The sequence below is a fragment of the Rhopilema esculentum genome, chromosome 8 (assembly GCF_057945365.1).
Source record: "Rhopilema esculentum isolate cy_ngs chromosome 8, ASM5794536v1, whole genome shotgun sequence".
Classification (NCBI taxonomy): Eukaryota; Metazoa; Cnidaria; class Scyphozoa; order Rhizostomeae; family Rhizostomatidae; genus Rhopilema; species Rhopilema esculentum.
The window spans coordinates 7,378,271-7,404,267 of record NC_142822.1 but is presented as its reverse complement, the minus strand read 5'-3'; the positions used below and the strand labels follow the sequence as shown (position 1 = coordinate 7,404,267).

The 25,997-nt window shown below is 36.7% G+C and overlaps 1 protein-coding gene across 2 annotated transcripts in view; it reads left to right on the top strand.

Moving 5' to 3' along the window:
* Window positions 1-21,004, top strand: part of LOC135695009 (rapamycin-insensitive companion of mTOR-like) — a 45,734-nt gene extending 24,730 nt beyond the window's left edge. The window contains exons 19-38 of one of the 2 annotated variants that reach the window (XM_089109854.1): window positions 360-425; window positions 984-1,085; window positions 1,828-1,874; window positions 2,221-2,356; window positions 2,538-2,600; window positions 3,402-3,550; window positions 4,086-4,212; window positions 5,238-5,336; window positions 5,977-6,045; window positions 7,118-7,194; window positions 8,117-8,195; window positions 8,828-8,940; window positions 9,587-9,674; window positions 10,604-10,696; window positions 11,459-11,634; window positions 12,478-14,310; window positions 15,221-15,455; window positions 15,771-16,147; window positions 16,648-16,786; window positions 19,240-21,004. In XM_089109854.1, coding sequence (XP_088965980.1) covers window positions 360-425; window positions 984-1,085; window positions 1,828-1,874; window positions 2,221-2,356; window positions 2,538-2,600; window positions 3,402-3,550; window positions 4,086-4,212; window positions 5,238-5,336; window positions 5,977-6,045; window positions 7,118-7,194; window positions 8,117-8,195; window positions 8,828-8,940; window positions 9,587-9,674; window positions 10,604-10,696; window positions 11,459-11,634; window positions 12,478-14,310; window positions 15,221-15,455; window positions 15,771-16,147; window positions 16,648-16,786; window positions 19,240-19,287 — 4,116 coding nt within the window. In that variant the 3' untranslated portion in view covers window positions 19,288-21,004. Of the gene's footprint in view, window positions 1-359; window positions 438-983; window positions 1,086-1,827; window positions 1,875-2,220; window positions 2,357-2,537; window positions 2,601-3,401; window positions 3,551-4,085; window positions 4,213-5,237; window positions 5,337-5,976; window positions 6,046-7,117; window positions 7,195-8,116; window positions 8,196-8,827; window positions 8,941-9,586; window positions 9,675-10,603; window positions 10,697-11,458; window positions 11,635-12,477; window positions 14,311-15,220; window positions 15,456-15,770; window positions 16,148-16,647; window positions 16,787-19,239 lie in introns of both variants that reach the window. The other variant, XM_065213930.2, reaches the window with a different exon arrangement.
* The last annotated feature ends 4,993 nt before the right edge of the window (window positions 21,005-25,997 follow it).

Sequence of the window (25,997 nt, the reverse complement as noted above, 5' to 3'; positions counted from 1 at the left end):
TATTGTTTACGCGCCTAATTCTTCTGGGGCACTGACAGCGATCGCGCGATCAAATCTCAAGAGTGGAAGTCAATCCTGCGATAGCAATCGAGCGATCGCAAGGTTCGCGCGAACAGATTCGCCAAAGTGGAAACCCACCTTTAGAGAGATTCGATGAGGAAAGGGCCTGTGCTTATGTGGCTCTACCTCAGCCCGCGTGTAACACATTTAATTGATTTTCCACATTTAGAGGTATTTTATAATACCTTTTTAGGTTATATGGTCAAAATTGGAACTTCTGAAAAATTGTGATGTCATCACTATTAAATATTGTTGGCTTTCTATATCTGATTTATAATGTACAGTTTCTTTCTTTTAAGGCAAACAATCCTCAGGGGAAGTCATCAAAAAGTTCAAAGGAAAAATCTGATCAAACAATTTTGCGGGTATGCCGTAACGTATGATCCCACTTATTGTTAACATTATTTCTGAGAATTCTTTGCCTATCAAACCTTTTTTGTCTCTATCATATTACATGTCTCCATCATTTAGAAACAGCTTGACTTTGCTACTTTCTATAATTATAGTAAGTAACTGCTAGTTTATAATTGTAAACAAATAACTGCTAGTTTATAATTGTTTTATAAAATATTCAGTTATATTCACACTCATTTATAAGGCCTGTCATCCTAAAGACACTAAGTCCCGATTCATTTCGCTGACCATTTAAATTTCCCATAAGTTGGGCTACACAATAAAACTATTGTTAAGTACCCATTCGGCAACGTAAGGATAATTTGCAATGTTTTCTCGTTCATAAATGCGCTCCAAAGCCTATTGTTAACTCTGAATGGTTGACTCACGTGACGTAGTGCCTTTAAATCCCCACTCTACTCCTTCTCCTCCTTACGTTTTCATGCCCAGTCTTGTACTCACCTTGCCTTGGTCCAATCCACAAGTGTTCATAGAATCTCTTATTTTATCCAATAAGCTTTATATTTTAGGACAGTGAAGATATTCTGTCTGCTATCAAAGAATCTCAAGTGTTAACTGTCAACGAATTCTTAGCTGAGTGGGACTGGGACCTAATCAGTGCAGTTCTTGACGTATGTAATCATTTGTTGTCAACCATTTTACATCGACTAAAAGTACCTGTCTTTTTTTGCCTTGTTTGTATTCGTTTCAGGCTTCTCAAAGCGATCTTATTTACGTTCTATAAGTCTCTTTACCCTAGAGAGTCATTGTTTCAGTTCTTTCGCATAGCCCATGACAACCCCTTAGACAGTTTTTTTGGAGCTTTTCCAAATATTTGCTTATGTGTGTATGTCAGCACGAGGCCGAATCATACAAAGCAAAAGTGTTTATAAATGGTGTTTGATTTCAAAGCTGGCTCTCCACTGAGATCGATCATTCATTAACATCCATGATTCACTAGCGGCCAATCCCTTAATCATCGGCATATTCGAGATCAGTAATGACGATTAAGTCGATTTTACGGATTTGCCTTATCTAATGTTGAAAACCGAGATCTATATCCTTTTCGGGAAGTTCCTAACGTAGTGTATAATCTAGAACGATCACAAAGAAAATGGCCCAAGCGTGTCGCCTTGTGAATCACCAGCGTTGATCTTATAAGAATATAAGCTTGGTTTTGCGTAAATGAGCACTAATTTCTTACTCTTCAAACTGGGCGTTTTCCAGTTACATACTGGACAGAAATGTTATAGTCTGGGAAACATTTAGCTGGGAAATATTTTATGTTTAACCAAATATGGAAAAAAACTTATAATAACCTCAAAATCTGTAAAAATCTAAATTTATTTCCTTTCTTAATTCCTTGTTGCACAGTCTCCGAAGCTCTCAATTAAACGCCAAGAGGATCCAACACACATAAAGTGAGTTGATTTTTGGAAATGATGAGAAAAACAAGTAAAAAGATGAGTTGTAAAATAAATTCTCGATTTAGATGTAGAGTTAAAACATTTTAATGCTTGTTTCAGATTTTATTCCGTATTTTGCTTTTGTATTTTGCTACATATTTTCTTGAAGATCAAGCATACCAAAGACATTATTTAAGTAATAAAAAAATACCTCTACGATGAGTTTGAATTTTGAAACATGACCCATTTCTATTGCATTCTTGATACATTGTGTGTTTTACTGTTGTTGATAAAATATTTAATCCCCCCGCCACTATTTATTGCTGAATTTTTTCGTATCTGATTATTCCTCTGCAAATAGATTCGTGCGTCGACTGCTGCAGTTTTACAAGCCCTCTAACAAGCAGTATTGCCTAATAGAAGTAGGAAACACGAGTGCAAGAAAGCTATCAGAAGTTGGCCTAGAGTTGATTGATTTCCTGTTAAGAAGGGAAGAGGTAATGCTGATTATTGTCTGGCCTACTTGTCTACTTCTCCATTTTAATATCCTGCGGCGAGTAATTCTCAATATGTCCTGAAAATGTTATCTTGGTTGCTTCTCTCCAATTTCTTCTCCTTTGAATTCCCCTGTATTCATTCAAACTGGATGATTAACCTAGTGTTTCTGTTTTTTATCAGCAACCAGACGGAAAGCGCTTGTTGTTGGAACTTGTGCAAGAAATTAGCGATGGCCTAACAGAGGTATGTCGAGTAGTATCGTTGGCGACAAGATTTTGTAAGCAAGATAGTTTGAATGTTTAAAATGTTTGCTTTAAATTGTATATTTTTGGCTACTTTTTCTAGAGTGATATCCAATTTCATGTTATGAATAAATCAAAGATTGATCAATGTTAATTTTCGAATTCCCGCGGTTTTTAGCTAGAAATAATTCTTACTAGAAGCATATTTTATCATTGTTCCTTTGGTAGTATTTTCTAATGTTCAATTAGGCTGCAGAAAGTAAATTGATATAAGCTCATTTTGACCCCGCTTTAAAAAACTGCAATTTCTCACTTTTGATGACAAATAGCCTTGTATGTGGCTTAGTTATAATTCTTCAATAATTTTGACGATTATGAAGAAGCCTAATGCAAAAACAATTTTTCGAATGAAATTGCTTCTAGATTAACCTTTCTTTCGCTCGGCTTTTTCCATGTTCCTCTTTTAGAACATTTATGAGTTCTGTCGCAAAGGCTGCTAATTAAACCCTCAACTAAAAGGCATCATGCCTCAACGAATTTCGATGACTATCTAAATTTTTATTGGTCGGCTTTACAATGGGCTATTGTTACGTTTTCCAATCAGCAACGTGGGACTAATTCTCAATGCTTTCGCGATTATAAATGCAGCACGTTGTTATCCCTGAACGGTTGATTGACGGGATAAGATTTTTCTTGTTTAAGTTGCCTTTAAGGGAAGTTAATTATCAGTAAAAAGTTTTAGAGATACCCTTGTAGCCTGTGATATGTCCTTGTTAACTATTAGTCTGATTTCCTTCCCCAGGCAACCTCAACTGGTCACATGATGGGAGTATTCTGCTCAAGCAGCATAAACGATACACTTGCTAGAGATTATTTTCTTTTCATTGGAAGGCTGTCGTCGACACATTTAGGCACGCGATGCTTGGAGAGGTCATCTGGTGTTTTCCAACAGTGGGTTTTTGTTACTGTCATATGAAAGATTTTATGAAATAACATACTTTTCTTGATTTACATTTTGCCCAGTGGATGATGTTAAACAATTGAATTAAACTATCGATAAATTTAATTTTCGATAATTCAAAATCATTTTAGTTGCTCTTGAAAGTTTGAATTATCGAGCTTTTAATGCAGTCTTTCTCGAACTTTCTTTGTATTTGATTCGCTGATATGGTTTGTTAGTTTGGAAGTATTTTATCATGGAGACGGGTGCAATAACGGGGGTCCAAATGTCCAATTGCGATATTTTGCCATCATCTCAAAGGGTAATTTTAGGAAAATGTAAAGAAAAGTGAACGAAAGGCCAGGGGCTTTGCCATTCTGCAAGTGTCATCTTGAAACCTTAAAAGCATTTATGCTAACGACATAACTAGTATGAATAAATGTTTTGAGCTGTTACTGAGCCCTTTCAAAGCTATCGTCGTGCATTCTTCATACCCCAGTCCACTTCCTAATTATACGGAAGACTAAACGTTAAACATGGTTTTAGCCTTTTAGAAATATGCAGCATGAAAGAACGAGAAAAGATGTTGAAGCTGATTCTTGCCAGTTTTGATTATGGAAAGGATGGCATAGCACGGGTTATTCTTGCAAAAGCATTAACAGCAGCCCCGTTGGTATGTTTTGAAGTAGGGTTGATTTTCATTCATTGGTTTGTTAGTCAGGGGCGGACACTTGGTCAAATATTGGGGGGGGGGCAAGCCTATTGTTTAAATAAGATGACGTCCCATTTCCAAATGTTTTAGAACAAAAGACTATTGTTCTCTTAAGTATTGGGGGGCGCTCGCCTCCCTCCTCTGTTGTTAGTATTAGGTGATAGAAACTAGGGCTCGCATTTTAAGCAGATTCCAGCTAGAGCCAAATCGAATTATGGTCGTAAAGTTTTGATTGTCAACAGGTTCTTACTGTAAGTGCAGCTTGATTGCTTAGTTTGGCATATGTTTATTCTAATCCCATGCTACCTTCAACGGTATTATCAGTCTATACAGATTTTCTAAGCCCGACGTTATTCTTTAAGTGGCAAGTTCTTAACTCGTTAAAGTCTTTGATCACTCATGTATTGATTCAGAAACTCATTGAAGAAACATCAGAAATGAAGATTTCAAGTTCATTTCTACATTTTAAACATTCATGTGCCCCATAGCTTTTTAAACAATATATACAAAGAACAAATTTTTAAAACTTTAAACCTCTGATTAATGTGCATCTAGAAAGTTCTTATGTGAATAGCTGGAGAATGAGGTGCGGTTGCCGTCGGTCTAACCGCCATTTACCTTTTGGGGGTTTTTAGGAAGCACAGGGTAAGAAACAAGATTTGTGAAATCCTGACTTTCGAGAGAAAAGTGGCTTGGATGTGAGTGGAATGAAAATAATATAATTCTCTTGTGGCTCCTCGCAGTTAGGACGTTCTGCCTTAATTTTTAAGTAAACGAACCATGGAAACATTTTTAAATAAATGAACTACGGAAAATGAAAGCAGGGTGTAAGCAATGGATAAGCGGCATCAGAATCTAATAGGTTCATGCCATTAAGCAATAAATTTAATAATAAATGTTTTTTTGTGGTTATAATTATCATGCATAGGTTGTTATTTCTATCTCCATGTTGTCATACTGACCAGACAATTTCTTTGGATTTTCAGGCCTCTTCAAGACTATACGCAACAAGGTTTATGCGGGTTCTTCTCAGAGCTAAAACACAATATTTCAGCAACTGGGGCATGGAATTACTTACCAATCAAGTAAGATTTATGCCCTGTTTGTTTTATTTTCATTCTATGATTAGTTAAATTTTACCTTTGCTCTTTTGAGACCTTAGCATGTTTGTGGACGAAATGGTTTTCTTATTTTGATAACCACAACTGAACGTGTTTTTTTATGTGTTGTAAAGACTGACAGGGTGCTGTTCATAATAGATATAATCTTTGTAATAGAATCTCGATTGTTAAAATAATATTGATTGGTAAATTGTAATATTTTGCTTTTTTTCATTCACATCGAGCGTCATATCCCTCAAATATCATAATCTTCAGCTTTTTGAACTGGCATATTTTCCACAACTACCCTCTTGCTTATGTTTATTCCACTATTTCTTTGCCATCGTATCTGTTGATAAAATTATTTGCAGACTGATTTATTAATGTCACATTCTAGAATTTAAAATATGTCCACGTTTATAGACCTCGTTGTGTTGTTATCGGGGACATGTAAAGATTTTCAGTCACGGAAAGTCGAAGTTCGTTAGGATGTTTCCACGACAGAAAATGACTTTCCTCTGTAAATAGAATGAAAGTACTGTGAATCCAAATTTATCCTGTCTTCGTCAAGGCTGATTTCTACTGAGACATAGAACGATTTATAAACACTCTTTTATCTGAACAGCTTTACGATCAGGCATCCGAGGTTGTTGCAGAAGCAATAGATGTCCTACAGGAAGCATGTGAAGACGAGGTAATCAACAGTTTTAGCCTTCTAAGCAGATACACATTTTATCTGCTATTCCACGCTTTGTAACGATATGAAGTTGTTTGACGATTGAATAGAAGTTTTCGAGAAGAAGCTTAAAGAAAAGTGAAGCTGTGGTAATACAGTTTTCGTTTAAAGACCTTAAAGGCTCTTACGCAACCGACATGCTTTGCAGATATATTTTCGAAATCGGCCTAATATCGTACTGTATGAAAATACCAGATGCAGCCCATTTTTTTGAGTAAAATAAACAGCAACGCAAAGCATGCCGGTTGCGCAAGAGCCTTTAAGAAGCCTGTTATACGCATATTGAAGTATCATTCATATGTTTCCAATAACAAAGATATTTGATTTCATTTTTTGTCTATTTTTTGGTCAAGATTTTCTTTTTTCGTCTAAAAGTCGGTTTGTTAGCCTCAATATCTGCACCACCGCAATTATCGAGCAAAGTATGCTTAATCGTACGAGTTATTCTTAAATGTATCATCAAGTTTTCTAACTGAGCAAGGCTGAACTGGTCCTTTTCAAGAACTTGCATTTTTGTTAAGATTTTGAACTTTGCACTTAAATATTAGAGGTCCTTTAAAATCTAGCCATAAAATTGATTAAAATCTTTACCCTAAAATGGTCCGTTTTGGATCTGCGGGGATTCTGGCCTTATATTACACTTCTCTTTTCTAAAGAAGTCATTTTCTTGAATTTTTTTGGCTACGTGACACGACTAAATTCTTTGAGATTTGATTGCAAAATCTTCGCCCTATGAAATTCACGTCAATATTCACGCTGAAGCCCTGAAAAATAAACAGTGATGAATTGATAGAGTCTGCGAAGCTAAGTAAACATTGCGCCATCCTGAGCTGGTTGTCAAAATGGTATTGGTAGGTCCTTTGAAGTAATTTCAAAACAAAGAGAAACAAAATGTTAGCCCTTGATTTTCAGAAAAACATTGCCATTTTTTAACCTTGAAATTTTGGTGCTTTCTGTAGGCAGAAAACAGTGAATTTTCCAATTCCTTTGCTCATGTCAAATTAACCAAAGCGTTTTCTTTTGTTTAAAGGCCAATCTACAAAGACTGATCGAAATTCGACCTGCATTATTACATCTCGGGGAAAAAGGTGTAATTCTGCTAGTCCGGTAAGTGCAATCCTTGTTCTGGGTCTTCGTTTTAATAGAAAGTAACTGCTTATACCTCTTTTGTACCTGACAAACAAAGAAAGTTTATTTGGAAAGGAGTATATCATTCCTCTTTCTTAAGCGGTGTATCTTGGTTGTTGACCACTTCATCTAATATCCTCCATGAAGGGTCTACTGCTGACCTATGCTTTTGGGCCTATGCCTTCTGCGTACCTCTTTTCTGGTTTTCAGAATCTCGGCCTAAGCGAGGACAATGCTGTTCGTCGAATATGGCTGTCGATACAAAGTCGCTGCTTGCAATGTCACTCAGTTTTTTGTTATTTCTTTTACCGCTCGTTTCCGAACTGTCAATTTCTGAAAGAAAAGGTTGTCCGTAAAAGTTCGGCGCAATTATAAATATCCTTTTATTCAAGAAATGGAAGATGGTTTCAGGAAAGGTCATTTTTAGATAAATAAATAGACGCCTGTTAAGCTATAATAACGAATCAATGTAAGTAAATTGTAGCAGGAAAATATTTTTAAAATAAATTACCATAAATTGCTAGACTATGTTGAGCCATTGCTAAAGGTCGGGAAATTGGTATACATGATTACATTTGTTGTTTATTTTAAGAAATTTTTCCTGGTACAATTTACTTCCATTGATCCGTTATTATAGCATCATATTGTACCGCACGCAATCTAGTATATTAATGGAATCTTTATGGCCTATTAAGCTCACAGCAAAAAAAGCAGCGATCTATGAACTACAAATCTGCTTTCAAAAGCAAAAACACGTTTATATGGAACTAAGAGGTATAGATGCTTGCAAACCAACTTAGATAAAATCGTTTTTATATGTTATATACCATATCATGTAGCTCATTTCTTTATTGTTATCGATATTCAAATCTCATTCGCATTTCTTCTTCCCAATCGTCAGGTATTTGTCTGTTTCTCGTGGCTTCACCTATTTATCAGAAGTAGACTATGTTGAGCCATTGCTAAAGGTCTGGAAATTGGTAAGACTTCATAGTTATTATTGAAAAATGTCCAGCACACTGCCAGAAAGTTCTTTGACTTATTTTATAATCTTTTAGCAGTTGATGTTTGAATTCATTTCGGGAAACAGTGCCTGTGAAGTATTGGTGAATTGAATATATTTTGCTTTTTTTAACGAAGTAATTTGGAGCAAAATGCAGTCAGATGGCACTTTATCTCGTAATGGTTTGTCTCTTTGTATTATGGAGCGTTGTTTAATGTTTAAAGCAATGATATCCTGATAATTAAGTTGTTTTAGTTTGTTAATATCCCTATTGGATTGAACAGAGACTTTATTCAACCATTGCTAAACAACTTCACAGTTGCTCATGAGCTGTAAACATTATTCTGTTACAATCGAATTCTTATTATTTAAAAATAATATTGATATAATGATGGTACAATTTATTTAAAGTTGGCTAGAGAAATAGCCTGTCCTAATAAAGGCCAGCTTCACCCTATTTACAATGTTTTTTAAAATTTATCGATCAAATCCAGCTTCTGATTTTCATTTTGAACTCGTTTAATTTAAAGTTTTTACTTGTGGGACAGCCTGATTTCATGATATTTCGATTCGATGAAAGTAACTTTCAATTATGTTTCTACTTCCTAGTCTTATAATCTGGAGTACGTTCATTGGATTGAAAACGAACTGGGAGAGGCACTCACGCTATTCCAAAAGCTGGCTGACAACGACAACTATATTCGGCGTTCGTTAAATGACAGGTAAGCACCTACGTATGTTAGTTGCACAATTCTGAAAGTAGCGGCTTTGCAATTATGACTAGACATAGTGCTGGGCTCTTGTTTTACGCTTAGATTTAGTTGCTGTAAATTTATATGTGATTTTTCTAAAACCAAGCCATATTCTTTACATGCACTAACTTAGGCGCCAGTACGTCCCAAGGTAGTTGCTCGAATTCTTTCCCCCTTCTGCATCCCGCACCGCTCTTCTCCGCACCGCTCTTCACTGCGCCGCACTTTCTCTGCAACTCACCTCACCCCCGGAAACTCGCAACGAAGCTCTGTCTGGTACAGCACATAGACCTAGATTCGATGGATGTTTTCTTCTTTTATTCAGAGGGTCAATTCATCCCTTTTCAGGCCAAATATCTAATGTTAATTCCAATCTTGAAGGGCTTACAGGGTAGTGCAAGCGCCTGTAAAGTACGACTGTTTGCTGTGATAGTGCCAAAATATAAGGATTCACGTAGTGGCGTTTTAGTGTCAGAGTCAAGCATGCCAGATTTAAAAACCAACATATCGTGAGTTTTACTGTGTATGGATTGCAATTAAATCAAGTAAATATTAAATTAAAAAACATTTGCGTATCACTTTTTTTTAAATTAATGTTTCGCCTCAATTTGTTTAGGCTATCCAATAAAGATGTATTTGTCATACCACATCTATATGGCGAGTTGGCTCAACATCGAATGGGTATTAAATTAATACAAGACAAGGTAAAGTATTTCATTGCTAGCAGATTGTCCTTTTCTTCAGGATGCCTGGGTGTTTGGACTTTGCAAAAATGATGTTTTGCAGTTGAATATGAACCTGTCAGAAGGACAAAAGAGATACATCCGGTACAGCAGAATGGCAGTCGGTCTTTTTAATATGCAGCAATCAATGAATTGTCAATGGTCGAAAATCAACGGCTAGTTCTTAGAACTCAGGGGTCTTATTCTTAGAACTCAGAATGTGGTCACTTCCGCGTTTAATGCACCGCTGCTTACTTGTTTGTGGCTTAATCGGGAAATGCAATAGCACTTGATTGTTTTTAGAAATGTATCTAAAAATGCTTCATAAGCTTTATTTTAAGGGGGTAAGCTTATTGCAAATAAATTTATTTTAATCAATTTTTGGTGGTACGAAAAATTAAAAATGGTTTTGAAGCGCATATTTTCCGTGACACACTAGAGCATTTTTGTCTGACATTCTTAAGTGTATAAAACTTTGGAAAGATGATTCAACATGATTGAAAGTTCTAAAATGCACAACCAGTTCATTATTCTGACGACCTATTAAAGTATAAAAACGTTAATGTGAGAGACATAAAGAAGTTACTGAAGATTCTAGTAGTTGATCAAAACCTCCAACTGATATTTATGAAATAAAAAGCCAATGAAAACAAGCAACAGGTGTTTGTTTTCGTTGCGCTAAATGCCCTTGCAATTTTTAAAGGGCTTTTAAAGGCTGAAAGAATTATTTCGGGGAAATCAGTTAATGCTTTAATCGATTACCTTATGTAACATAACAAAGGATGAGTCAGTTGGCTATTTTTGAAGAAAAGAAGGACGAAATTTTGAATGCATTGTAATAATACAAAATATATCAAATCTTGTCATATTCACTTTTAAATGATGTTGAATTTGTTTTTTGTCTTGTTCAGGGATTCTTGAAAGATTCCATCAACACCATCTTATATTATTCTCTGGAAACAGCTAAGGATATACTAAACATGAAGGCTGCACTATGGGCGTTGGTAAGCGTCTTCATTTACGGCTGGGTAGTAACGTGGTGTATTTATGTATGAAAATAATAAGAACAAGGACAGAATCCAGAAAAGATTACGGTTCCACGGATATGGGTCGGAAGAAGGTTATCGAAGGAAGCAGTAGTTGTGAGAAGGCCAGTGCATGTCTTGACACGAGGATATAGAAAAATTGTGCTTGCATTTTTCTTTTTCCCTGACAAAACTTAGAAACAAAACATGAGTTGATTTTACTTAAATTCTATTTCTGAGAAATTCTTAATCAAAAGAAACAAGGAACATTTTGAGCAAGGACAAACTTCTTTCTGGAGAAGGTTGTGGTATTTTCTGAACTCTGAACATGGAAAACATTGCAAAATGGCTTTGCATTTATTTTGTGTGGTAGTTGAATTCTATTAGCCTCTTTGAGGTTATTTAAGCTTTGTTACGACTCATCCATTGCACAACCAAGGGTTTTAACTAAGATGTAGCTCTAATGGAGTTATGGTTTTTGAGGTACTTCAATTAGCTACCAAATTTCAAATGGCGGAAACAACGGATCATGCTAAAAGTACCTTTATCTCGTGGATGTTGGGGAATGGGGGGGGGGGGGGGGTATCTTGTAAGATTTTAATTGGCATGTAGCTTTAGAGAGCCACTTGCCAATCAGATTGTTTTTTTTTCAAGTTGCTCTCACAGTTAATTTCAAACTCAAACAATATTTTGTACTGAATCATTTCCATTAATGTGCTGACTTTCTTTTTTTGCAAACAGGGCCATATCGGATCAACTAGCTGGGGCGTCGCCTTAATCAACCCAGTTCCTAGACTTACGACTCCAACTGACACAAATTTCGACGACGATGACAGTGTGTTAGAGGATGATTACATTGACATTATAAAAGAAGTTGTCCAACTGGCGCAGGAGTGTGAGGTCTTGACTGTTCGAGGGTATGTATAGTAATATGGAATATCGATATCATACCTTATTACCAATATTTGGTCATTTTGGTCTTGTGAAATATAAGTGTGGTTTAGCTTGTGCTCAACAAAACTTGTTTGACAGCAGAAATATTCTTGGAAACAGCAACACTCGGCGGGTGCCTAACCTGTTTTCGGATTTATTATAGTTTATCTTCATTTTGGGCTGGAAAAAGCTTGTTTTTAGATGTTGAAGAAAATTGTCAGAAAATCTTGCTAATTGCCTACCCTAGGATGAAGGTTCCACTCTGTCCCTAAGCTTCTGGATAGACAAATCTTATTTAAACATTTTGGAACTTTTTCATTTTAAGACACTTTCCACAACGAGTGTTCCTTAATTTTCATTAGATTATAGTGTGCTCTTGATATTGGCTTCCAAGTATGGGCAAAACCTTCTTTTATAATTTGGGCTCAGTGTTGATAATTTTATTTGCCACGTTGTTAGAAGAACGTTTTGACAAATTCTACGTGATTAGCATGTTTTGAATCGTTCCCATTTCTCTTTTAATCAATACATACAGCACTTACAGCTACTATGCTACTACGCAGCTTTATTTGGGCCCTTCCCAGTTCCCTTAGTGTCAATACCCATTGAATAGGCATGTCTCAAATAGTTGGGCCTAAGGAATTTTTAAAATTAGAATTTTCTCTTGATTGACGCAAATCTCTAAATTGTGCCAATCATATTAACAAGATTTAAGTAGTCTAAAACATTTGCTCTAGATCTTTTGAATTTCATTAAATTTTACAGTGGCGCTGGGACTTGAGATTCTTAAAATTATTTTATCTGACTGTTATTTTATCTGACCACAGAACCTGCTTCTATGTGCTTGGTCTTATTGCAAAAACATCACAAGGTGCAGATCGCCTAGAAGAGCTTGGCTGGGAATGTGTGAGGCATCGAGGAGCAGAAACATGGCCTGTCATTGAACAGGAGGTTGCTTACCTAGCCGATGATTATATGAGTGAGGAGGAATGCGTCGGGAGCGAGTCGGGTGACGAGGCAGATGAAAATCAGAACGGTGCAAGCTCGACCTCAGCAAATGATCGTTACGGGGGTGTCTACATGGGCGATGAAGTTTCAGACTTCTGTGAGCCGTATCATACAGAAGCGTTTGAATATACCCGGATAACACTGGGTGAAGACAGAAAAGGCAAGGGGAAAAAGCGAAGCCCTGAAGATGAAAAACTAACTGAGCAAGACGAGAAGCGAGCAAATTCAGATTTCAAAACGCGTACGTTCAATATTGATGATTCTGGAAATTTCACGGAGCAGTCAGTAAGCTTGATGAGTGGCCTAGAGCGTATTGTTGGCTCAGGTACTACTGCAAGCATTTATTTAGGCGGGGAGGATACAGCGGTGTTTTCCAAGCAAGATTCGCGCGAAAACTTGATGCAAACGCTTGCAAACTTGGAAAAGCAGCAGTCCTCAAGGTCAAGCAGCAGTGAACCGAATCTTTCTATGTTTTCAAAAAGCACGCCAAAGAAAAACGGCATTGATATTCGTGAGGCAACGAAGGAGACAAGAAGCGTTTTTGGAGAGGGTGGAATCTACCTGGGTGAGGAGGAAATTGAGGAAGAGCCGAGAAATGAAAGAGAGGAGCTTTTGTTTGGAAGCAAATGGTTTGCACCGAAAGCACAAGACGAGCGGGAGCCGCCGCAGAAGGAAAACGCCCAAGGAAGCGCAAGACCACAGCGTTTTGAGAAAATGTTTTCAAGTGAGCTTCAGTTAGACAACTTACGACCCATCCGTGAAGTAGACAGCAAAGAAAATATCCCTGATAATTTGAGAAGTCCTACGAAAGACGAAGTCGATGGATCTATCGCACAAACTGTTAAAAAATCTTCTTTTATTGATATCCAAGGTCAGAATGGAAGAGAACAGAACGGCAACGAAAGAGAGTCATTTTCTATGCAACCTGATTCTTACACAAGTCAGTATAGTAGCTTGCCAAGTGAGAATAGTTCTAGTAGACAAAGTCCGATTGATTTCCGTCGAAGCAGCAGCCTCGAGATTAACGGGAATGATGATAAACGAGGCCGAAGTCTTAGTCTGCCCGCACGAAAAGACTCACTAACCAGCACGCCAGGTTCACGAAGCGCAAGTTTCTCCGGTGTTCCGCAAAATATCCCTGCACTGCTGCATGGTCGATCCGAAAGTGATCCGGGAATGAGTGGTGACTCGCATGCAGAAAGCTTTAGTAGTCAAGACAGCGAAAAGGAGAGGCTTGCTGGTAGACGGATAAAATCTGGAATGAAATCGAAAGAGGCGTCAGTCATTAACGAACGACGGATAATGTTTCCTGATCCTACTTCAAAATTAGGTCTTAGAGAACGCAGTGACAGCGACGAACGACGCTCAAAGAACTATTTGCTGGATGTGAGCACCGCATCAAGAAAAGTAAGGCGGCCGCGCGGAAATACATTCACGCTTAGTGTAAGCCCAGCGTCTTTTAGAGTTGGGTCGGTTTCAAGTTATTGCGAATCGCCGGTTGTTGCATCAGCAAGAGACGGTTTGGGTTACGCTGCGTGGACTACACTCCGTAAACAACGAACGTTTAGAAAGGAAATTGATCTGAAGATTCAGCAGTCGAGTGCTGTAAGTCCTTACCGGCAAATTATGGAAAGACGAAACCATAGGCGAGGGTAAGTGTTAAGTGCTATTTCGTAGCATAGGTTCCAACATCTTTGATTGGCAAATATGTAAAGAACTTATCATTAAAGTGAGTTCATGTTTGCTAATTATGTAGGTCTAACAGTTTTTAATGTTTCATGTTTGTTGTCATTTTTTCTAATTCTGTCATAATCATAACCATATCATATCATATCATATCATATCATATCATATCATATCATATCATATCATATCATATCATATCATATCATATCATATCATATCATATCATATCATATCATATCATATCAATCATATCATATCATATCATATCATATCATATCATATCATATCATATCATATCAATCATATCAGATCATATCATATCATATCATATCATATCATATCAATCATATCATATCATATCATATCATATCATATCATATCATATCATATCATATCATATCATATCATATCATATCATATCATATCATATCATATCAATCATATCATATCATATCATATCATATCATATCATATCATATCATATCAATCATATCAGATCATATCATATCATATCATATCAATCATATCATATCAATCATATCATATCATATCATATCATATCAAATCATATCATATCATATCAAATCATATCATATCATATCATATCATATCATATCATATCATATATCATATCATATCATATCATATCATATCATATCATATCATATCATATCATATCATATCATATCATATATCATATCATATCATATCATATCATATCATATCATATATCATATCATATCATATCATTTCATATCATATCATATCATATCAAATCATATCAAATCAATCATATAGCATCATATTTTTTCCAATAATGTCATATGATATCATATCATATAGCTTATATCACTTTGTAATGTCATTACTTTTCAGATATAGTTCATCATTCAGCACAACTGATTTCCCGCGCATTAACCATCACGTCAGCATTCCTTCTTCCTTGTCTCAACTGCCATACATTGTCACGAGGCGGCACTTCAGTAACACAACATCGATAAGCAGCACTGGCAGTGAAAACTTTCCTGCAGCAACAACAACTGAACCAGCAGTCAACACTGACGATTATGTTGGGAGATGCATTCCCATTCAATTGTACGACATTCTGCGGGTAAATAAAACTTGTGTACAATTTGTCTGTTATATAGAGGAATGTATTGTGGTATACTTATACCTCTCTATGCCATAGAAATTTCATTGTACAGTAAAGAGCTTTAATGAAGAAAGAAAGAAATGGCAAAAATTGTGGACCAGGCAAAACGAAAATGATAAAAACTCTGCTAGATCTTAAGTGCTTTGGAATTGAATTCAGATACTATGTCCTCCTTTTGTTTGAATTTTATTTGTACTGTGTGTTTTATGTTTTTAATCGTTGGCTTCCTTATTCTGCTGATTTAATACGAAGAACAACTTGTCATGATTCTAGCTAAACGCATACGAGTACAAAGGCTCTTGGGCTGCGAACTTCGATCAAGAAGGGGAAGATTGTGGCAAAGTAATGGGGGAAGATTTTCCTCACATCGAGGGTCGATGTCTGCATTGCCTCACATTATCAAGATCTTCTTCGCGCAATTCAGTGAAGTCACGGAAAACCCTAAAGGAAAAAGATGAAAGAAAGAACTCAAACAACCTCCGAGATCGATCAGAAAACGAGTTTCCTAAGAAAAAATTTTCAGCGTCTTCACTTCCCCAGATTGATCCTCAATCGGAAGACAGAATTCTTGTTCACAAAGAGGTTCTTCGACTGATTGTAAACCTCAGCAGTTCCGTTGCATCGAAAGCTTCTCAACAGGGACTAATAACGTAAGACTTTGATATTTTACCACTCTGTGGAGATTTACTAGTAGATGGTCTGCTATAGCCTGCTTGAGAAGTAGTGTTGACATAATTTACGACATATGATGATTTAAGAATGAATGAGAATATGCATGAGCAGTATGACTTAATCGATTGTAAGTTAATAAATCAAAAACAATATGATATAGATTTTTTCATGTTAATGTCAAGAGAGATTTCCCTCTCTAGCCTTTAAATATGACATTCCGAGAAATATGACATTAATCGTGTATTTTTAAAGATCTGGGAAATTTGACATTGATTGCTTGTAAATTAAAATCCATAGCAATATGACAATTATTGTATGCAAGGAGGAACTCCAGAACAGTGTCACTTTCCTTGTTTGTAAAGTAAATACTTCAGAGCATTATGGCATTGGTTGTTATTCCAGTCTACATAGCATAACGGCTTCATTAATCATTGAGTGGCCATCCACGATACCGATGACATCTCACTTTATTTTCCAGGCTCAAAGACCAGTACCCATGGGCATTCGAAGACCTTTGCCTGTATTCCCAGATGATGGATCAATTAGGCACGTACACTTTCCGCCTATCTATGCGAAGGTTCATTCAGGCAATGTTTGAAAATATCAACTACATCTCGGTAAGTTGTTTGCTTTAGAATTACACTGCTGTTTTTGTTTACTGTTGTTTTTCTGTCTAGGAAATTTCGGATAAATAACTACAAAATCTCAACACTGTATCATGAAAATTGGATAGAGATCGGATACATTGCAATAATATTCGATTAAACTTCTTTGAGATAATTTGTTGTATTTATAAACGACCTTTTCTTTTTGGTGGAAGAGACTGAAATTTGCAATTATGCAGTTGCTTGCTACTGAAATTTTTAAAACTCAAAGGAACCTCAACCCAAGTTTCATGAATGAAATGTTTGTCGAGAAAGATACTCCATACACCCTTCGTAGTAGCAGCAATATTTTGGCGCCAAAACCAAACACAACTGGGTATGGTATTGAAAATAAATGCATGTTTACTTGGAGCGAAGATATGGCATACAATGCCATCTCCCAGACATCGAATAGCTTCAAAAGAGACATTAAAATCCATCAGTTTGACCTCTTTGTTATTAGACTTATCCTTGTAAGTTAGTTATCAGCAACGTGTATTTAAGTTTTGGTTGGCATTAATTAGCAAATTATTTAGCTAGACGAAAAGCCAACCTGAAATAAAGCAATTCTTATTGTTATTATCATTTATTTAAATTCGCACACAATGCGAGGAGCTGAAATGTCTTAGCAGATTTGAGAAAGTCGTGAAGCGGTGACGTCGTTAAATTTTGTTTTGCGATTTTTCGAATATCAGTCAAGTAATCTGAAAAAACATTGCATAACACTTTAGAATGTTCTAAATTGTCCATCCCATCAAAAAAGGGTTTTTAGCCACGCCAGAAATACTGTAATCGTTTAGTAAACATCATGGTTTTTATCAAGCGTATTTCAGGCAGTTTGAAAGCAATTAACTGTTCTTGCAAATTTGCCAGTTTTCGAGGAGTTCTACCGGATAATTTGGTCCAAATTAAATATTCTATGAAAAAGACTTTCATTACATCATCTCTGTGTTAGTTTCCTTACTGGGTATAGCTATCAATGCAACATTCGCCCCAGTGGCCATAAAAGAGGCACTGAAGTTACCAAAACTCCCTGAAAGAATCACTGTAGCAAAATGGATAAAACCTTGTTCAACATCGTATCTTCGCCATGTAATAAGGCAAACAACCTACAGACATAAAGCTTGATTAAATATAATTTAATCACGGTTAGGATGTGACGGGGTACGCTTTTTCGGTGCCCCTTAGGCTTACATTTTTGGCACAGATAGCACGATTGTGGAGTCTGTGCCCATTGTACTCGAGTGAGTGCTCGAGTGAGCCTTACACTGTATCTTTTATACGGCCAAAGCAACAAGCATGCAAGTGTGCATTAGCCTTGGGTATATAAACTCTATGTTGGCGTAATTTCTTCCTCACATGTTACAAGACAACCTGAAGTTGGACTTAGAGAGGAAAGGTTTTTTTCTTGCGACCCTGCCTCCCAACCCATGTATTTTTAGGTTTTTATTTGTATGTTAGCTTTCTATTTTTGTTGTTGGTGCATTCATCAAAGGCCAAATGTCTTGCGACTTTTGCATGAACATGATGTTGCTTAGTCGGCAGAAGAAGGCCGTTGTTTGCCGTCTTTGCGATTGGCGCAACTACAAGCCAAAAATAAATGGTCCTAATGACGAGAGAATGCCACCTTCAGTCTTGTGATTGATAATGATCAATTATTCTGAAAACCATCTTACCTTCATTTGCTAATAATTTTCGTATGGTGTTTATGACCATGTTTGACCATGTTTGAAGCGTATGGTGTTATGACCATGTATGGTGTAATGACCATGTTTGAAGCGCTGACTAATAACAGACTGATTTCTCCCCAAATTATTCCGCACATGTTCCCTAGAACCTTGAAGCTGCGAAGAAAAGAATGACCGTAAAGACGAATGCGTCCTGCCTAAATGTCTCAATAACTAGTTGAGGCCAAGCAATAAGCAACATGTTTGCAGTCATTTTTTATGCCCGATTTGTGATTTGCTTATTACTTGCTTTCATACCAACATCCCCCTCCCCCGGGACTTCGTTCGTCCTGTCACATTGTTTATCTAGTGTAGGTAGAAGAAAACGCTAGCTATTGTTTTGCATACCTTAGAGTGCCATGCTTCTTAGAATGTTTTTATAGCAATAACAACAGGTTATAAGAATCATAGCTGCAATAATTTCCTATGATATAATATTACCAGTAGCTATGTCAAGATCCTCCGAGATTCACTATGAAAATGATCATTGCTCCCCTCTCTGCCAATTTGAACATAATGCTACCCACTTGAACTATGGGATACTTCAAACTGCTCACAGGTTTACATGTTCATGAATAAAAAGCTACTTGTTTTTGCTTCATACTTCCCTGTAAGAGAGAATATGGAGAAATTCGTTTTTCATTGTACAACCTCTTCCCTTTTATGCCAGTACATAATCTTTTCACAATTTTATTGCAGGTTTTCCATCAAGCGGATGCCATTCTTGGTCGCACAGGAGATCGATGATAAGATTTGCAGTGTTGTTTATGGCAGTGATAATTTTTCGAGGAGGCAGTCAAGTGCCTGGATATAAAATGCGTTGGCAGAAAAGGTGCGAGAAGCTGTTTGCTAGAGCTTCTAGGAAGGAAGTTATAATTCATAAGATCGACAAACGAAAATGTATACCTATTTAACTAGAATTAAAATACAAAAAACGCAAACGGTTGCCTTGCAGCTTGTTTTCCCAAGCTGCATGTATTTCTATGCTTATTTTGATATTCTGAGTGCGTATATTTTCTCCTTTTGCCTCAAATTTTTGGCATATCGTTGACGTCTAATTAAGGACCAGTTTCTAAAGTAGCAGAATACCTTTATTTGAAACTTAGCCGAAATGCCTTCAGAGTCAAAGGATAGTGCCTCCTTTAGTACAATGCAATACCCCCTTGTGACCAGAGCCCCCTTTCCAAAAAAAAATAATTTCATTTCCATTACAACCGGCTGGTAGGTTTTACCAAGCAGATAGAACTTTCGGAATGATCGATGCATGCCTCGTTGTCATGTTCCAGTGCATAACTGACATGGTTGTTTGAAGTTACGTCATTTGAGTTTATGCAGGCTGATAGTAAATTTTTTGCCTTGATCACATGTTAATTGTTTGCCTCGATGACATTTAACTTTGACTTGCTACAAAAGTATTGCCAATTCACAGCTCTTGATATTGTAAAATAACTTTTGTTTACGTAGATTTTCCATTGTGCAGAACAAATATTTTTACCTTTACATAATTTTTTTGTTATGAATTCCATCCTTAATGCTTTATTTTTCGAGTGTCCAGAGTCAGTAGTCGCATGTGATTTAATTGAGTTATTTCCATTTTTCGCATATAATTCCACCCCTTCATAATGACACTGCCGCGCAGCTAGTTCCTTTAAGACGTGCTAAATTGTCATCTTTCAAAAATATTTTTCGTTCTTAATCCTGGTGGCTGAAAATCTGAAGAACAAAATTTTCAACTCAAAGGACATGTCTTCATTGCACCACGTATTAACTAAATATATTGCATTTTGCCAGGATATCTCTCGACTTTAACTTTTCGGTCGTAAAAATGGAAATTTGTCTGGAGAAAAAAATCGTCTTCCTCAGTGCTGATAACTTGCTCTTGTGTGAAGCATTTTTGTTGGTGATTTGATTAATATGATATTCTCCCCCTTTATTTCCTTTGAAAGTTAAAGAGAGCAAGAAACTCCAGGCAGTGATTTATGAGCTTGATAGTCCTAAGCGAATTAGGTTCGTCAAGGAGATCAAACCTTTGATACAGATTCAACATAGACAGATAGACAGAAGTTGTTTCTATTCAACCCCTTTTCCACTAATAAGGATAATTTATATGAACAAAAATAAATTATGAAAATGATTTAAGTTTGGTATAATTTAGTATAGATTTACATGGCAAAAGACAGCCGCCTTGATAAAATATTCTTTTCTCTGGAAGTAAAGATACTAAAGTTAAGTGGCTCCACATTTTCCAATATATTAACTTGGAATTAAAGGCCATAATGGACTGGTGAAAGTTCTATATAGAATCTCAAAAATGAGTGTGAATTAACATCACCGGCAGAATAAGATAATCTTAGCAATGAAATTATTCTTTAACATTAAAAAAGAGAATTAGATTTGTGTGAATTAATGGTTTCCGGTAACTTTTTGCACGCTACCATCAAATTTTGATAAAGGATTCATAAAATTCGAAGTATGTTCATTTTCTTGCTATTTTCTGTCAACAGTTGGATCCCGTCGTGCCCCAGACATTTCGGACTTTTACAAAGTCGGACTGACTTTACATTCCAAATGGGTTTTCCTAGACCGTTTCCAAATGGAAGCCTGTTTCCTACGTTATTCAACTCACAAAGCTTCACTTAAGATCTGCTTACAATCCATCGTTAACCCCGGACATCTCGGAATTTTACAAAGTCGGTATGATTTTAGGTTGTCCAGCGTTATTCGTCACAAAGCTTCACTGAAGTTCTTTTTACAATCCATCGTTAAGAAGCCCTATCAAGTTTAATCCTGTTTAGTTGGATCTCCAAGGGGGTTAAGGGATTATTCTGAACTAGCGAATGCCCGAATTAGGCGAATCTTTTTTACTTGAATGTTAAAGCAAAGTTTTAACAAAAATGTATTTGGGAGAAATTGACTGTTCGGTGGCAGACTGAAGCAAAGATTACATCAGGGAGTTTCCATTGCAAGTTTCGGTGCATCTTGATATTCAATTTCTACATACTTGCAATTGCTCGAGCTGTTCAGTTGTCTGTAGAGGCCCACCCAGTTGTAATTTCCCGCCAATTCCTTTCACAGTCTTCACCAGACCGAGGTTATGGTGGAATATGTTGCTACTGCGCTGTCCTATTTGCCTGTTACTTGCATGCGCAACTCTCGGTGCACTATCATGATTGATCCAAAATTTAATAATTATTTTAGAGATAACATGGAGCTTCATCTCTAATGCTTTCTGCACTAAAGAATTTCTTTTATTCGTCAGTATTTCAGCCACCTGTTTAGCGATTTTGTGAATTCATTTGATTTGTGTTATTTCGCAGTGATTTTATTGTGATCCTTAATGATTTCAGGGAAATTTTATGCACTAAAAAAACAGTGTTTTGCCCCTTGCAGGTGCATTGAAATTGGCATTTTAAGACCTAATGCTGTTTTTCCCTGCTCGTATGTTGTCGACAAACCTCTCATATTCATAGATATAAAAGAAACTTGTTTATTTTGGAGATCTATGCTAGTTTGAAGAGGTTAAAGGGTTAAAGTCAGCAAATTGGTCTAAGGCTAAAACTGCCGAACCAGAAACGATGCAAAATCTGGTCTTCCAATTGTCTGATGCGGAAAATCAATCTGCAAAACGGTACACTATTTTTTTATCAAGCCAACTAACTATCCTTTCTCTCTTGAATGCTAGATATGAATTATTTTATGTCATTTTCCCGATGGACAGTAAGATTTTAAAATAAGATTGCAACTTAATGTTTATATAAATCGTAGGTTCGAAGAAACACTTTATAAGAGATCATCCCTCTACGCTTGAACGGCAAGCTTCAAGATCTTACTACATGTCCTAAAAGAACAACTAAAATACTTCTAGTTATGCAAAATCAGTTAAATATATCAAAAGTCGGGAGAGATATGGCCATTATTTTTTGCTCTGTGCGCAAAGATATGACCACCGACCAAATTACATAGGTTTGATGGGGAGAGCACCTGTGCTCGCGTTGCCATTTCTCAGCCAGTTCTTAACACATTTACATAACTGATTTTTGCGCATTGTATCATTGTACCCCTTCAGGTAATGGGATCCAAGTTCAAAAATTCTAAAAATGGGACGTCATCACTTGTTGTCTTTCCTAACATCACTAAACTGCGACAGCTTGTGATTTGATACCATTGGGACGTATTTGCTCTTTGTAAAGCTCGCCATTGAAATGTGAAAAGCTTGCAACACCTAGAATGCAGGGTGCACATGCTTTGCTAAAAAATGAGCAGCAATAGAAGCACCAAGTCCAAAATATCGTTTGTGAAGCATGGTTAAAAATGAACAGGCACGTCATTTGCTCATGACTAAAATTCAGTCGTTTTACTACAAACATTGAGAAATGTACCACTAGCATCGCGCGGTAAAGGGGGGCGTTGAGCTGCTGCCCCTATGGCTGCTGGCTGTTGGCTGCTGGTGACTGAAGATAGCCTTTCCGACCTGACACATCAATGTTAGGCCTGAACGTTCACCACGCTTGATGCCCTGAACAAGCTGGAGTTTTTGACAAGTATGGCAATTTTGCATTTTATTGAAGTATATAGCAATTTGAAAGAATTCTCGACCATTACTGTCTTGTAATCGCTTATAAAAACATTTCATTTTCGAGAATGGACTAATTGCATAACGCAGTTTAGGGCATTTTATTTCGATAACAGAGGGCCCCCGACCAAAAGAGGCAAAAGAGGCGTCTAAGACTTTGCTCAAAGTCGCCTCATTTTCAACAAGTTTTGAAGTTCAACTAGGCCCAACCCAAGTTAACGAGAAAAAAACAATTTTACATCTTGCTTTCGTGGTTGACATCCTGTACATCATTGGGTGGGACGCTTGTGCCATCCGTAAATAGGGGCCCCGTCTCTGTTTTTTCTTCAAGGCCCCATATATCTCTTAGGGCCCCATATACACTAGGGTATCAAAAGTATTGCACCATCTTGCTCAAAATTGCGGCACTTTTTGTCGACTTTTTGACAATGCAAAACATTTGAATGCATTAATTTGCTGAATTAGGCGCATTTTAAAGCAAACTTTGGCGGGAAAAGTTCGCAAGTTTTGCTGACGCCATAGAAAACTTAGTTAGAAATGTATATAAATTACGCAAAAAAATTTTTGTTTGTAAAAATGTAGACCATGCCTGAGCAAACAAAATTGTCACATGAGTGGCGAGTCGCTTCAAATATTTCGAGGAAGTGGACCAAATTAGATTCCGCTACACAACAGCTGTGGAAAATCAAAAAATATGTTTCGAAAGTGTTACAGTGGTAAAGAAACCGAGAAGTGGGTTACCAAAAAAAAGTTGATGTCAGAGGGGAAAGAATTTGTCTGTTTCATTTTGCTGACTTTACACCAACGGACAGTAAAAGGCACGGAACTCGACACTGAGCACGGTTTTGCAGTTCAAAATCCGCACAAATACAAAAGATTTATTTTTATAAACTATTTTTATAAAGATTTATTTCCATGAAAAAGAAGTTAAAGCTTTGGCATAGCCAGAATCAAATCCAAGTTCTATCATCACTAAAAACGTTTGACTTCAAATGAAACACGTTACAAGCCATAATCCAAATGGTCGTCCAGAAATCAGAGAATCTTAATTGAAAGAATTTTCGAGCCACTGGAAAATGGAGACTGACAATGATCATGCCAAAAAAGGCATGGCTGTAGATGTCGGCTAGGGTGGGCAAACTCGAGCAAGAACCGTACCTGAGGGGGGCAGGCTTTAAAACAAGAAAACAGATATATAGCAAGCAGATATATTTGGATTGGACTAAATTTAGCTCACGGGAATATAATTATGCCGAATTTTCAAAATATCATTCGGAAAAATTGTAGCCACAGGGGGCAAGTCATTGTCAAAATTTTCATTTGGGAGCACAGCCCGCCCATACCCCCCAGCAGAAAGCAATATTTTAGTGCACCCTTCCCTGACAGCGCTACTTACCATATGTCTTCAATTTCTCCTCAAATTATGAATTTCATTAATAAGTTCATTATAGTTCATTTCATTTGCCAATTCAATTCAATTTCAATACCATTTCAATGATATTTGGCAATGTCGTGTTAAGGTTCCCTTTTAAGAGAAAATTTGCAAGTTGAATTTCGTGTTAATTTGAAGTTTTACTGATACTGTAACAAATGTTTGGTGGGAAAGTAAAAGTTGAATGCCTGTCCCTTTCAAAATTCAGTGATCCGTCGTGATGGCTTTATCAGTAAGCCAGTGCGTCTTTTGGTTTCGAATGACAAGTTTCTATTTCCATTGAAAATTGAGAACGGTGTGTAGAGTTTGTGATGATTTATACCTGAACTCCTCCAACTTTCGGTAGGGCAGAAGCTACAGAATCTGAAACCAACAATAAGCTTGGAATGATTCTGAAGATTTTCTCTAGGTCTGTCTAATGAAATGGGAAGGCAAATAAATACAAGGGCAATTATTTTTTTAGCTACCAGAATCTCATCGCAACGAAAGAAAAATGAATAAAAAACTATTTATCTGTAGAAAGGAGAGGATAGATGCAAAATAAACATCGTTTCCATTTGAGTAAATTAAGTAGATGTTTTAAAAAGAAGTCACTTTCTTATAAGATTTTGGTAAGAAGGCAAGTGTTAAAGAAATACTAATTTTCAATAAACGGGGGTCAAGTTAAAGAAGAGGGCAGGGGGCATGGCTTCCACACCATGAAATTGCAGTCGATTGATAACCAAACTCTTTATTATAATTTTAGGCTCCTGAAAATCGTAGCTTCATAAACTTCTATCTATAAACGTAAGCGTATCATAAACTTTGAATCATTAACCAAATATTCCTTACTGATTTTCGCCGTTTATTATTAGACGATTTTCCACAATTCTACTCAATACGCTGAATTTGCTGGACGTTTGAGGCACAAACTGTAGAACAAGTGGAATTTTGAGAAATTTTTGATAGAATGTTTTTAAAAGCATCTCTGTTCTTTGCTTCCATTTCAACACTCACACTCACCAGAACGTCCTACGACCCCTTTTCAAGATACTTTGCTTGTGCACATGCACAATATGTTTCAAAATAATATACAATGCCTGCCAAAAATCTTGGAACACTGACGTCAATTTCCAAGGTCAAAATCAATCATCCCCCTCTCCCCTACAGAACTATGTTGGTTCACTATTAGACGGGTTAGGATTGTAGGCAGCACTTTCTTTTGCGCTTCTTTTATGATTTTACTTTAAATTATCAACATTGTTTTAGGAGGAAGGGGGCGGAAGTAGTAATTTTTTCGGGAAAGGAATGAAAGATATCAAATGCAACGCAAATTGCTGGTTGTTCCAAGTACTTTTGGCAGGCATTGTAGGTATGTCTAAAAGGAGCATGGTCAGGGGGCATGTTGTATTGGTATAGGATTGCCAGATCGACCTTTTTCAGGCCAAGTTTTCAAATTGCCTGCAAAATTTG